At 45.2% G+C, this 15,046-nt stretch overlaps 1 protein-coding gene across 1 annotated transcript in view; it reads left to right on the top strand.

The window, feature by feature from the left end:
- The window catches only part of ATRN (attractin), a gene marked incomplete in the record, with an annotated part of 385,746 nt that overhangs the window by 337,172 nt on the left and 33,528 nt on the right, over positions 1-15,046 (top strand). The window contains 1 exon segment of the mRNA XM_077478033.1: positions 11,299-11,406. Within this exon segment, the coding sequence (XP_077334159.1) occupies positions 11,299-11,406 (108 nt within the window).

Genomic DNA, 15,046 nt, shown 5'->3' with positions numbered 1-15,046 from the left:
CCTGGAGTGGCCTAGCCAGTCTCCAGACCTTAAGCCCATAGAAAATATGTGGAGCGAGCTGAAGGTTCGAGTTACCAAACGTCAGCTTCAAAACCTTAAATCCAAGGTCTGTCTATTTATTTTTTTAAAGTACAAATACTGCAGCTGCTGACTTTTAAAATAAGGGCATTTACCTGTCCAGGGCGCCTGCGATGTCGGCACCCAAAGCCAATCTATTCCTCGGCTGTCGGTTGCTGCCGTCGCCATCTTAGGTAAGGGAATCAGATATTGACGCCTTGCGGCTTCACTTCCTGGTTCCCTACCACGCATGCGCGACTCGCCCTGCGCTATCCCACTGGTCCCTGCTGTCTTCTGGAACCTGTGTCCCCCAGAAGACAGCGGGGAGTATGGAGAAGGCGCTGGAAGTGGCGTAGATACCCCCCCCCCGGGTGGCTCTGGTATCTATGCCCGGGAGTGGGAGCAAAATACCTGTATTAGACAGGTATCTGCTCCCCCCTGAAAGGTGCCAAATGTGACACCGGAGGGGGGGGGACCGGAAAAGCGGAAGTTCCATTTTTGGATGGAACTCCACTTTAATGATTTGGAGAGGATCTGCAAAGAGTGGGAAAAAATCCCTCCTGAGATGTGTGCAAACCTGGTGACCAACTACAAGAAACGTCTGACCTCTGATTGCCAACAAGAGTTTTGCCACCAAGTTCTAAGTCATGTTTTGCGAAATACTTATTTTTCACTCATTAAAATGCAAATCAATTTCTAACTTTTGAAGTGCGTTTTTCTGCATTTATTCTCTCATTGTTAAAATAATACTACCATTAGAATTATAGACTGATCATTTCCTTGTCAATGGGCAAATGTACAAAATCAGCAGGGGATAAAATACTTTTTTTCCCTCAATGTACCGTACCTGTGTGATCCCTGTGGAAGCTGGAAATCACTGCCACTACAGTCCTTTCCATTAGGATTGAGGTCAGAAGTATTCTTACCTAGTCTGAACCTACCTGAGCTGAAAAATATATGAAAAAAAGGGAGGGCGCACCGACCTTGTGCATTACCAAAAATAATTTTAATAGCGGTAAAAACAGCAGTGGTTATACTTGAATATAAACGTGGTATACAAGCATGTCCAAGCAACAATAGCGAGTGGTCTCCCTTAGGTCTATAGTTGGAACTCAACAAATGCCTGAGGACCAGACGATATTGCAATGTGGCTAACACGTTTCGAGGGATGACCCTCTTCCTCAGAGCCAAAGCGAGCGCTGTCCTGCTAGGGAATGCACCTTGCTGTTGCCGTGCAGCACGTGGCAACATACTGTGCATTACTATGAACTCCCACAAAACACTGCATGCACCCTTTTTGGCAACCGTCTGCAACACACGCCCTTAAAGAGGAAGTAAAGGCTATTTTTTTTTTAAATAATGCAACCTGCAAGCCAAAGGCATAATGATCTAGTATGCATAGCATACTAGCTCATTATGAATAACTTACCTGAGAATGAAGCCCCCAAAGCGGTCCTCCTTCTTCATCTTCGCCGCTGCCATGTATCCCGGAGCGACTTCCGGGTCTCGCTGCTCCGGCACTGTGATTCGCCAGAGCCGCGATGACGTCACTCCCGCACATGCGCACGAGAGCCGACACGAGCGGCATATCGCAGTGATCTGTGGCCGGCTCAGTGTGCCACTGTCTACGGCGCATGCGCCATAGAGAGCTGTGCCTGTCTTTTTTGTAAATATCTCCTAAACCGTATAGGTTTTGGAGATATTTCTTGGACCTACAGGTAAGCCTTAATCTAGGCTTACATGTAGGTCAAAGTGGTTTGTAAGGGTTTACAACCACTTTAAACATAGCAGCAAGAACTTCAATCTCTGACTCCACCAAATAAGTTTAAAGCCCAATGTGATGCAGACAGTGGTGCAGGGACACTGTGTGGGCTGAGCCCAGTCACCGTACCATTGCGTTTTGGAAGATAAGTGAAGCACCAGAAGAAAATCCATCCAGGGAGAACATCTATTTCCATACATGTTGTGTCCCTGTTAGATATTGAACTCTGCACCCCAGTGCTGCAAGCTAAGCGTGCCAAGCCGCTAAAGCACAGTGCTGTGGTTTTATCCTCTGCCGCTCGCTCCTCAGAGGCTGCAAATGGTTGTAATTAAACTTTGCGGGAATAAAATGTGCTTCTGGTAATGCGAGGCAGCATCTGAAATGTCACACAGATCGTTTCATGTCTTGCTCATTATTTATTGTGACAGGTTGTCGCCTCTCACATCTCGTGTTGGACGAGCATTTTTACTTCTCCGATGATGGCTGAACAGAGCTGGCAGCCTCAGACCGGCCCGCGTGTCCGGGGAATGGAAAGGAGAGCTAAACCAGTGCAAACTCTTCTGGTGACATGGGACTTTGTACCAGACAGTCCAGAGAATTCCCAAATTCCAGAGAAAGCAGCCGAATGCGCTCACTAGAAAAACCTTCACATTTCCCCAGTTTGAGGCACCCCTTACCCCTCGGGTGTATCTGCTCTTCTGTGTATTTATAGATGGGATGTTTACTCTCCAGTGATCTATTATAGGGGGAAAATTAAAGGCCAGGACTTCCTGGGTACCTCTGAGTTTAAAGTGGTATTCAAGTCGTCTTTTTTTTTTTTTTTTCAAATAACATACATAGTTGCATAGTTAGTAAGGCTGAAGACACCAGTCTATCCAGTTCAACCTGAGTGTCTACAATGGTCCCTATCCCTGTACATTGTGTCCCATTAAGATGCTCATCTATTATATCATTATATATTTAAGGTACCCATGTAGCGCCGTCAATTTACGCAGTGCTCCACACATACATCGCACACTCAAGTCCCTACCCTCAAGGAGCCCACAGTCCAAGGTCCCCAACTCACATTCACATACTAGGGCCAATTTTGGACAGAAGCCAATTAACCTACCAGCATGTCTTTGGAGTTTGGGAGGAAACCGGAGTACCCGGAGGAAACCCACACAGGGAGAACATGCAAACCCTAGGCAGGTAGTGTCATGGTTGGGATTCGAACCAGCGACCCTTTTTTACTGCTAGGCAAGAGTGCTAACCACTACACCGCCGTGCCGCCCTAACATGTTATACTTGCCGCCTCTGTGCAGTTGGTTTTGCATAGAGCAGCCCCAAGCCTGCTCTTCTCAGGTCCCTCTTTGCTGCTCTTAGCCCCTCCCTCCTTTTGACTGCCCCCTCAGCCAGCAGCTTCCTACAGGGGGGCACCCGAGCTGAGTCAGAGCTCAGTGTGTCCATTCAGACACAGAGCCCTGACACCCCCCCCCCCCCCCCCCAGATTGGATGACTGACAGCCACGGGAGCCAATAGCTTTGCTGCTCTATCTCTTCCAATCAGTAGGAGTATACTGGATGACTGAGGGGATCGCGGACATCTCTGGAGAGAGGAGCAGCTCAGGTAGGTAATTTTGGGGTGATGGGGAGGCTGCTACACACAGAAGGTTTTTTATCTTAATGCATAGAATACATTAAAATCAACCTTCTGCATTTAGGCCCAGTTGACACCAGACGCAGTTCCGTGTGCTTTTTTTCTGCACTAAAAATGAATGCACAGTGTTTTCCATGTATTTCATTGGCTCTAGTTCACACCATGCAGTCAGTTTCCGGTCAGTTTCTGTATTGGTGCAGAAAAAAGGGACTGCATTGAACTGTACACAACTGCATCTGGTGTGAACTGGCCCTTACAACCCCTTTAAACCCAAAAGAAAACTTTTATTATTTTGCGGCTTACCAATTATTAGATCTGATGGCTGTATTAGTATTTTTTAGGCTTTCCTTCTTCCATTTTTATCTGGTAATCCAGCCAGCAAGTCTGTTGTTTTTTCACAGCACAAGCTCTCCAGCAGAATGTATCAGTTACAGAGATGAGACAAATAATTTACCACTGATGGGTGCTTACAACGATCAGCTTTTATTTTTGTAAAACCTTTATCCCTAAAAGGAAAACATATTTGCTGTAACTGCTTATAAAGTGTGAGCTAGAGTTCAGCTTTAATTCGTTAGATATACTAGCAGATTTAGGTACACTAACACTCCCCTCCCCCCCAGACTGACAATTCTGCTGTCCAAAGGTGCCTTCTGTGCTCCTTCATCCAGAGTGGGGGCGCTCTAATACAGGTGGTGTCTTGCTGGTGTGGTCGCTAGGTGAAAACAGAATAGAGAGAGCCTAAAAAATTAAAACTAATGCAGCCACCAAATCTAATGATTGGTAAGCTGCCATATATTACATTTTTGCTTTTGGGTACAATACTGCTTTAAAGCGTTTGTTAAACCAAAAGAATAAAAACAAAGATCCTGTTCCCTTAAAGAGGAAGTAAACCCTGATGAGTTTACTTCCTCTTTTTTTCCCTGCAAAGGTAAAGCATAATGGACTACTATGCATCGCATAGTAGCCCATTATGTGTCACTTACCTGACACAGGAGCCAGGGAAGTCGCGCTGTCCCCTGTAGTCCGCCGCATCCATCTTGCTGGTGGCGTCTCGCAGCGCCGCCGCTGTCATTCGGCGAAGCCGCGATGACGTCACTCCCGCGCATGCGCGCGGCAGTCGACAAATGCGGCAGCTCCATTCTTGGAACTGCCCCGTTCAGTGCGCCTGCGCGCCGCTGTCTACGGCGCATGCGCCGTAGACAGCGGTGCCCGTTTTCGGGTAAATAACTCCTAAACCGTACAGGTTTAGGAGATATTGCTTGGACCTACAGGTAAGCCTTAATCTAGGCTTACCTGTAGGTCAAAGTGGTTTGTAATGGTTTACAACCACTTTAAAGCATGTTATACAGCACAGTGCTTGTGGCTTGTCATTTGGACTCCTGTATCACCTGAAATACCCGGCTGATCCTGTCTGCCTATACCCTCCCCTCTACAAATTGACCACGATAATCATGGCTGCTGTGCCCTAACACGGTGGTCAGTTTGCGCGATTCTGTCATCCGTAGCCTGCTATCTGTCTTCTGTGTCCTTCTCCCCCCTCCCCTCTCTGCCTGTCTCTGCTCTAACCAGTGCCCACCCCCTTAATGCATTCTATGCATTAAAGTAATTGTAAAGCTTTCTTTTTTTTTTCTTAAACATATTCTACTTGCCTGCTCTGCGTAATGGTTTTGCACATAGTGGACAGGATCCTCCTCTTCCCGGGTCCCCTGCCAGCGCTCCTGGCTTCTCCCTCCTGTCGGGTGCCCCCACAGCAAGCAGCTTCCTATGGTGGGAAGCCAAGCCGCTGCTCTGTGTCCATTCTCGCACACGGAGCCGTGGCTTGACCCCACCCCCTTGATCTTTTTATTGGCTCACTGGCTGTGATTCACTCCCGCTGCTGCCAATTGGCAGTGCAACTACCCAGAGAGGCAAGGCTCTTGTGGCCGTTGATGGATCGAGAGGGGGCTCAAGTAAGTATTGCTGCGGAGAGGCAAGGCTCTTGTGGACATCGCTGGATCAAGAGGGGGCTCAAGTAAGTATTGCTGTGGAGAGACAAGGCCTTTTGTGGACATCGCTGGATCGAGAGGGGCCTCAAGTAAGTATTGATGCGGAGAGGCAAGGCTCTTGTGGACATCGCTGGATCAAGAGGGGCCTCAAGTAAGTATTTCTGCTGCACATGCATGAAGGTGAAAAACCCTTGTGCCTTTACAATCACTTTTACGTGAAAAACCTATGCTTCAGCTCCCCCCTGATTCCCCCCCCCCCCCGCCCCTTTTCCTGCTTGAGCCCAATCCGATCCAGCAATGTGCACGAGTGCAGTGGCTCCAGCTGAAGTCACTCTCCTCATTGGACAGATTGATATTTGCTCCCGCTGCTGTCAATCGAATCCTGTGACGCAGGGCCAAGTCCCGCTGTCTTTGTCAATGGACGCAGCAGCGGGACTCGAGTGCCCCCAGGTAATGCAGCTTTCCGTGGGGGCATCCGATAAAGAATAGAGGGGGCTTGGAGTGCTGGCAGGGACCCCGAGAAGAAGAGGGTCAGGGCTGCTCTGTGCAAAACCATTGTCCAGAATAGGTAAATATAGGCATGTTTATTTTTATATATAAAAAAAATCAAAGTTTACAACCACTTTAATTTTTTTGTCTTTTGTAAGGATCAGCTTTAAGGTTGAAAATCAGCTTTGTGTTTTTGACCCGGCATCTAACGTCCAAAAAAGAAGTGCTGTACGGAGCCAGGTCCCGGCAGAGAGCAGGCATTAAGTGGAATTGCTGTGCTGTTTTCCCCAGCATCAGGGTGATGGTGACCAGTGCTGAGGACAGTGTGTTCTCCCTCATTAGACAATTACTGCACAAACAGCCTGCAATCACAGGCACAGACTGCCCTCTATTTTCTTAGCTGCTTTTCATCATTTCTTCCCTGACTATTACTTAGATTGATGCTCTTTCTAGTCCTCGTTTTTATCTACTTTTTTTTTTTTTCATAATCAGTCCAATAAAAGCACAGCACATGTACCATTCACAGGACCTTCGTTCCCCCTAAAGTGGTTTTGATTTATTTTGTCCCGAATTAAAGTTTATAGGCATAGTGCTAGACTTGGCTTCCCAGTCTTAGTCTGTAGGGTTCAGTATTGAGTTGGCCCACCCTTTGTAGTTATAACAGCTTCAGCTCTTCTGGGAAGGCTGCCCACAAGGTTTAGGAGTTTGTCTATGGTAATGTTTGACCATTCTTCCAGAAGCTCATGTGTGAGGTCAGGCACTGATGTGGACGAGAAGGCATGGCTCGCAGTCTCCGCTCTAATTCATCCCAAAGTTGTTGAGGTCAGGACTGTGTGCAGGCCAGTTAAGTTTCTCCACCTCAAACTCGCTCATCCATGTCTTTATGGACCTTGCTTTGTGCACTGGTGTGCAGTCATGTTGGACCAGGAAGGGGCCATCCCCAAACTGTTCTCACAAAGTTGGGAGCTTGAAATTGTCCAAAATGTCTTGGTATGCTGACGCCTTAAGAGTTCCTTTCACTGGAACTAAGGGGCCAAGCCCAACCCCTGAAAAACGTCCCCCCACACCATAATCCCCCCCCCCTCTACGAAATGATTTGGACCAGTGCACAAAGCAAGGTCCATAAATACATGGATGAGCGAGTTTGTGGGGGAGGAGCTTGACTGGCCTGCACAGTGCTGACCTCAACCTGATAGAACCCCCTTTGGGATGAATTAGAGAGCAGACTGCGAGCCAGGCCTTCTCCTCCAACATCAGTGCCTGACCTCACGAATATGCTTCTGGGAGAATGGTCAAACATTCCCATAGACACACTCCTAAACTTTGTCGACAGCCTTCCCAGAAGAGTTGAAGCTGTTATAGGTGCAAAGAGGTGAGACAACTCAATATTGACCCCCTACGGCCCAAGATTGGGACACCATTAAAGTTCATATAGTGTATATAATTATTTTTCATATTTCAGCAGTGTATTTCTTTTGTTGAACTTTTAATTTCACATAATGTATGCTGGTAATTTGTGGATGTATCACCGTTTGCCTCAACTGAAATATTTGATTTAGCTTCATAATAATTATGAGTGCACAATGATTATCCCACGTGTGTAGTCAGACTCCCCCGTCTCTCCACGCTCTCTACACCTCTTCACTTTTAATACACACCATGCCGCGCCTGCATTAAACTTACTCTACAATTTATTGCGCTTCTCGCTTATTGTGCACTTGCTGAATAATTTATCTCCTTTTATTTATATTTGTGATGGGTTTTTTTTTTTTTCATGCTCACTGAAATTTACTTTCTTGGTAACTTTCTGTTCTTTTGTGCTGTGTCTAAAGTTTACTCCTGTGTACTTACATTCTTACGTTATAAAGGCAGAGATTTTACTGCTTCTTCAGTATAGCAGTGTGAAATGTAGTACTCCACAGAGCAGCCATGTACAGTTAGGTCCATAGATATTTGGACACGGGCACAATTTTCATACCTTTGGCGCTGTATGCCAATTTGAAGTGCAGACTTTCAGCTTTAATTCAAACAGTTAAACATAAATATCAACTATACATTTTAGGAACGGCAGCCATTTTTATACAGAGTCCCTCCATTTTCAGGGGCTCAAATGTAATTGGACCAATAAAGTATAATCATGAATAAAATTAGATTTTTTAATATTTACATGACTGTGTTTCCTCCTTTCTGATGCTTTGCCAGGCTCTAACTGCAGCTGTCTTCAGTTGTTATTCATTTGTGGGTCTTTCTGCCTTTTAGTTTTGCCTTCAGCAAGTGAAATTCTCAATTGGGTTGTGATCAGATGATTGACTCGGCCATTGCAGAATATTCCACTTCTTTTCCTTCAAAAGCTCCTGGGTTGCTCTCGCAGTGTGTTTTGGATCATTGTCCATCTGTACTGCGAAACGCCGTCCAATCAAATTTGCTGCGTTTGGTTGCATCTGGGCTGATAGTAGATCTCTAAACATTGCAGAAATCATCCGGCTGCTTCTGTCACATCATCAATAAACACCAATGACCCAGTGCCACTGGAAGCCATGCTTGTCCTTGCCATCACACTGTAATCTCCACCATGTGACCACAGATGACGTTGTGTGCTTTGGATCATAAGTTGTTCCAAGCTTTCTCCACACTTTTTTGTCCTCCCGTAATTCTGTTACAGATTAATTGTAGTTTCATCCCTGCAAAGAATGCTTTTCCAGAGCCGGTCTGGCTTTTTTTGTTTTTTTGACAAAGTCTAATCTGGCTTTTCTAGTCGTCAGGCTTATGAATGGTTTGCACCTTGTGATGAACCCTCTGTATTTGCTCTCTTGAAGTTTTGTCTTGATTGTAGACTTTGACAATGACACACCCACCTCCTGGAGAGTGTCCTTCATTTGTCTGGATGTTGTGAATGGGTTTTTCTTTACCATAGAGAGGATCCTGCGGTCATCCACCACTGTTGTCTTCCGTGGACACCCGGGCCTTTTTACTTTGCTAAGCTCACCAGTGCGTTCTTTCCTCAGAATGTACCAAACTGTTGATTTGGCCACTCCTAATGTTGCTGCTATCTCTCTGATGAATTTGTTTTGTTTTTGAAGCCTTAAAATAGCCTGTTTCACTTGCATGGATAGCTCCTTTGAAAGACTGCTGCACAAATAGTGTGACATAAAATATTGCAACAAACTCCATTTTGTTCTCTAGGGTCTCTGCTATAAAAATTTTTTTAATGTTTGGGGGTAATTTCATGGCAAAAAAAATACTGGTTTTAACTTGTAAGCAACAAGTGTCAAAGGGTTAGGCTTAAAGTGGTTAAACTGACCTAATTTACAGACAGAAGTTCATTCATTTGATCTAAAAGGACTAATCCCACGTACACATGATCGGAATTTCGGCCAGCAAAAGACCGATGAGAGATTTTCATTGGAAAATGCGACTGTGTGCATGCTCCATCGGAATTTTGCTGGCCGAATTCCCGGCAGCAAAAATTTGAGAGCATGCATTGGTAATTCTGAAGCGCAAAAACTCACGCATGCTCAGATTCAACTACGGGATGGAAGCTATTGTCTACTGGGTGTTGAACTTCCTTTTTCTAGTCCCGTCATACCTGTTGTACGTCGCCGCATTTAATGGCGGTCGAAATTTGGTGTGACCGTGTGTATGCAAGACAGCTTGAGCGAAATCCTGTCAGAATTCCATCGGGAAAACCATCAGAGCTTTTTCAGACCAAAATTCAGTTCGTGTGTTACAATGTTTCTCTTTAGCGATGTTGTGATAAATTTGACAGGCTGCCTGTGTTTTGTTTTGTTTTTGTCGGCTGTGATCAGAGAACTCTCTGCACTGAATCGGGAAAATGCTCTGTTAAGATCATGAGGGGGGTAGAATTTTGATTCTTTTACGATTATTCATACAGCTCTAGTTCACTGCAATAGATTCCAAATGCAAATACCACACATAGAATCAACTCCAGGGCTTTTACATGCTTAATTGATGAAGAAATAACGAAGGAGTAGCCCACACCTGGTCATGGGGGTTTTAAAGTGGTTTCTCAACAAAATAAAGTATGAAGACATGGATAGATGGGGAGTTTACTTTGAATATTAACCAGGTGCCGACTGCAGCAGGGTGGCTGCTCACGGCAGAATTACGTACCTGTATGTGATTCTGCACTTCTGGGGCATGCTGCCAGCAGCCCGTTCCCCCTGTAATTGTAAACAGTGTGAGCCAATCGGCAGGTCCGGCGGGCGCGATGTTCGCCGGGACCCATCCACAGATCGCTCGGGAGACAGGCAGAACAATGATCTGCCTATGTAAACAAGGCAGATCGCCATTCTGTGACAAGGGAAGGCTGCAATCCTGTGTTTATGCTCAGCAGGAACATGGATCTCTGCCTTCTCACAGTATAAGAACCCCCCACACAGCAAGCACCTCCTTAGGAACATATTTAGCCCTTTGATCTCCCCTGATAACTTGATGTTAACCCCTTCCCTGCCAGTGTCATTAGTACAGTGATAGTGTATGTGTGTGTGTGTGTATGTGTGTGTGTATATATATATATATATCTATATATATATATAATATGAATTTATTTGTTTGCATTGATCACTGTATTACTGTGACTGGTCCCCAAAAAGTATCAAGTTAGGTGTCTGATGCAGTATCGCAGTCCTGCTATAAGTTGCAGATCACCATCATTACTAGTAAAAATTCCAAAAAATCTATCCCATAGTTTGCAGACATAACACATACGCTTATTGGGATTTTTGTTACAAAAACTATGTAGAAGAATACATATTGGCCTAAATTGATGAAGAAATTTCTTTTTTATTGGAGAGGTTTTATAGCCGAAAGTAAATATTGTATGTTTTTTTTTTTTTGTTTTCTTCACAACTGTCTGTCTCTTTTTGGTTTATATCGCAAAAAATAAAACCCGCAGAGGTGATCAAATACCACTAAAAGAAAGCTCTATTTTTGAGAAAAAAAGAACATAAATTTTATTTGGATAAAGCTTCGCACGACTGCACAGTTGTCGGTTAAATGAGCGCAGTGCCGTATCACAAACGGATGGCCTGATCATGAAGAGTGTAAACCTTCCGGAGATGAAGTGGTTAAGAACGAATTAAATTGTGTTTTCAGTTTGCTGCTCAGATACAGTTTAGTTGCTCTTTAAGTGCTCTCACCTCACCAGTTCATTACCTTATCACAATTTCCTAGTGAGTTGGTCACATCCTGTAGACATCCAGTTCATACCTAGTCATCTGGAGGTGGCCATTTTTTTTTTTTTTTCTGCCTTTTCTCCTATGGTGGTTGTTGATGTATTAAAGTTTACCCACCTCTCTGTTTCAGCATTGTATAATGATTGCTTCCACTATTTTGTATATTTATTAGCAACTTATCCGGGAGATGCAGCAGATGGCGAGCCGACCTTTTGCCTCCGTCAACGTCGCCTTGGAAACAGATGAGGAGCCACCTGATTTGATTGGCGGGAGTGTAAAGGTGAGCTCTTGTGCTTTTTCATGAAAATCATGCCATCTTGAACTTGGTGATTTGCAATTCATGTGTGTCGGGTACAGCTATTGCCTGCACTCAGGATATGTGAAGGAGGGGGGAGCTCCGAGTCATGTGACAGGTGGGTCAATTGCAATGAACCATCTTTCTCTCCATTTTATCATTCCTAGAGCAGGAACCCTAAGGTAGGTCCCAGAAAGGGTTAGTTCACCTGTTAGGGTGAAATGCAAAGGTGAACTGACTCCCTACACTTTCCCCGCTCTTGTCCTCCTCACACTTTGTGCGTGGCTTTTGGAAGGGATCACATTTTTTGTTGCTGGAGCTGACCAATCAAAATGTATTTAATCCATCCTGGAAGCACTGCAGAAAAAAGGGAGAGAGGAGAAGGAATTTCGAATTTCCTGACTGCAGCACCAGCTGCATGGGCACTGAACAGCTCATCACCTATGAAGTTAAGTACAGTGGTGACCATGGCTGTTTTAAACTTACACCAGCAGATTGAATGAAAAAAAAAAAAACTGTTCCCCCATCCACACATTTAATGTGGATGAAGGAATCCCTTCCTCTGAGCTATTGTATTCTGCTGGCAGGAGGCCCTCCAGTGATCAGTGTTGCTGGCAGGCTGGTTGTACACAGGTCGATCAATAAATCGACTAGTGTACAACCAGCTAGCCCATGCCTGGATTGATATTCAGCCCATCCCTGCTGACCCAGCCAAATTTTGATTTATGTTATGGTCGGTTTATGTTGGGCAATAAAGGGTGTCCCTTAAACTCTAAACTTTCTGCATTAGGCTCCATTCATATTTGCACATCTCCAACATCACACGATTTCCAGTGCGGCATTCGGTGTGACTTTGATCCATCTTTTCACTCGGATCTAAGCCACATCAAAAGTTGCATCAAAGTAGTGCAGGCACTTTTTTAAAGTCACTGTGACTTGTAAGTCGCACCAATCTGAACAGGTGCTGTTGAATGGAATGGGGTACGGCTTGTCATGCTACTTTGATGTCCAAATGCATCTCTCACACCTGTCCACCACTGTCCAATTACCCATGGTGTAGACACGGAAAATCTGAGATATTGAGACTCACTCCTTATTGGCTTATTTTTGAAAGAGGCTATCCCTGTTGCCAGGCTCATCCACCTTATAAACAGTTTGGCGTCTGCTACCCCTCTCTGCCAGTCCCTCCACTGGCTTTCGATCACCAAATGAACTAAATTGAAGATACTAACAATAACTTATAAAGTCATCCACAACTCAGCCCCCAGCTACATCACTAGCCTAGTCTCAAAATACCAACCTTCCAATACAATTCTTACACAGGGTTTGACTCCTGGCCTCAAACTCCTGTGCAAGGTGGTAGATGAGTATATTAGGTCAGTGGGTGGGCTTTCAAAATACTCTCTTACTTTGCCATTTAGTGCAAAGTAACATAGGTTTGTAAATGTTACAGTTAGTAGTCACATCAAACTAAACGTGTTCTGTAATGTGAAGATGTTTCATACCTCCTCCAAGCCACTTCTTCAGTTCTAATAAATACTGGGAAGATAACCCAGCATTTATATCCACACAGGTGGCACAGAAACGTTGGTCCAATCAGCATCCAAAAACCATCAATGTGACCAATGAGTATTTGTTGCTTGTCTAGGGACAGGGTCAGGAATGTAAAGGTTGTGAAACCAACCATCTTGTTCTTGAACACTCAAGATCTACATCTGATAATTGGATTAAGGCAGGGGTAGGCAACCTCAGCCCTCCAGCTGTGGTGAAACTACAAATCCCATCATGCCTCTGCCTCTAGGAGTGATGCCTGTGATTGTCAGGGTCTTGCAGTGTCTCACGGGACTTGTAATTTCAAAACAGGTGGATGTCCGAGGTTGCCTACCCGTGGATTAAGGTGTCTGTGCTACATATGTGCCTATAAATGTTGGGGTATCTTCCTGACACTCATTGGACCTGATGAAGTGGCATTGAGGGTCTATGAAACGTCTTCAACTTTAAAGTGGTTGTAAAGTCTTTTTTTTTCTTTTTTTTTTCAGAACGGAGTTAATACATTGGTTTTGTTAGTCTTTTCTCCCTCCCTCATCCATTATGAGGAATGGTGGTAATTGGTTATCATTTCTGCTGCACCTTGTGTACAAGATATTGTTTTTCCATAAGACAGGTCTTTCTGTAAAGTCAAGCTGTCAGGTGCAATCTGTGTGTGTATAATACTGACCCTGACTCTTACCTAAAAAGAAGCTATCTTGCAATAAGCATGCGGAAAATTAAGTCTAAAAAGTCTAACTTTACATTACTTGTTCTTAATATGTGTAGTGAATCAGAAAATGGTGAAGTTTGGCTAACCTGGGAAGTGACATGCTTTTCCACTACTATCTAGTCACCAAAACAGCTAGTGAAAGGAAATGAAGACTCGATAACGCTTCCCAATGATGTCCAAAGTAGTTAAATTTGGTCTGCCACATAAAACAAGTTCATGGTTGCAGCGGATCTAGACCAGCAGTAGTCAACTTTCTTGATATGGAGGCCTCATATGCAGCCTCCAACATCCCCAAAGGGCCACACACAAATTTCTGTGTATATTCATTATCAGGCAGCAGGCACACACCAGGATGTAGTCAGACTATGAGCGGGGTACAAAAAATGGTCAAAGAATGTGGACATAATACAGGAGATGCCCAGAGACTGTAGACAATAATACAGAATATGGTCAGATGCTGACTTGATACAAGAGATGGCCAGAGACTGCAGGCATGATAAGAGGTAGTCAGAGATTGCTAACATGATACAAGATCGGCTCGGAGATTGCTGACGTGATACAAGAGCAGCTCAGAGGTTGCTGACGTGATACAAGAGCGGCTCAGAGGTTGCTGACGTGATACAAGAGCGGCTCAGAGGTTGCTGACGTGATACAAGAGCGGCTCAGAGGTTGCTGACATGATACAAGAGCGGCTCAGAGGTTGCTGACGTGATACAAGAGCGGCTCAGAGGTTGCTGACGTGATACAAGAGCGGCTCAGAGGTTGCTGACGTGATACAAGAGCGGCTCAGAGGTTGCTGACGTGATACAAGAGCGGCTCAGAGGTTGCTGACGTGATACAAGAGCGGCTCAGAAGTTGCTGACGTGATACAAGAGCGGCTCAGAGGTTGCTGACGTGATACAAGAGCGGCTCAGAGGTTGCTGACGTGATACAAGAGCGGCTCAGAGGTTGCTGACGTGATACAAGAGCTGCTCAGAGGTGGCTGACGTGATACAAGAGCGGCTCAGAGGTTGCTGACGTGATACAAGAGGTGGTCAGAGGTGGCTGACGTGATACAAGAGGTGGTCAGAGGTGGCTGACGTGATACAAGAGGTGGTCAGAGGTGGCTGACGTGATACAAGAGGTGGTCAGAGGTGGCTGACGTGATACAAGAGGTGGTCAGAGGTGGCTGACGTGATGCAAGAGGTGGTCAGAGGTGGCTGACGTGATGCAAGAGGTGGTCAGAGGTGGCTGACGTGATACAAGAGGTGGCCAGAGGTGGCTGACGTAATACAAGAGGTGGCCAGAGATGGCTGACGTGATACAAGAGGTGGCCAGAGATGGCTGACGTGATACAAGAGGTGGCCAGAGGTGGCTGACGTGATA

Source organism: Lithobates pipiens, unplaced genomic scaffold (assembly GCF_037356315.1).
Source record: "Lithobates pipiens isolate NorthernLeopardFrog02 unplaced genomic scaffold, aLitPip1_a1.2 Scaffold_13, whole genome shotgun sequence".
Lineage (NCBI taxonomy): Eukaryota > Metazoa > Chordata > Amphibia > Anura > Ranidae > Lithobates > Lithobates pipiens.
The sequence above is the reverse complement of the archived record's forward strand: the minus strand, read 5'-3'. Positions and strand labels throughout refer to the sequence as shown.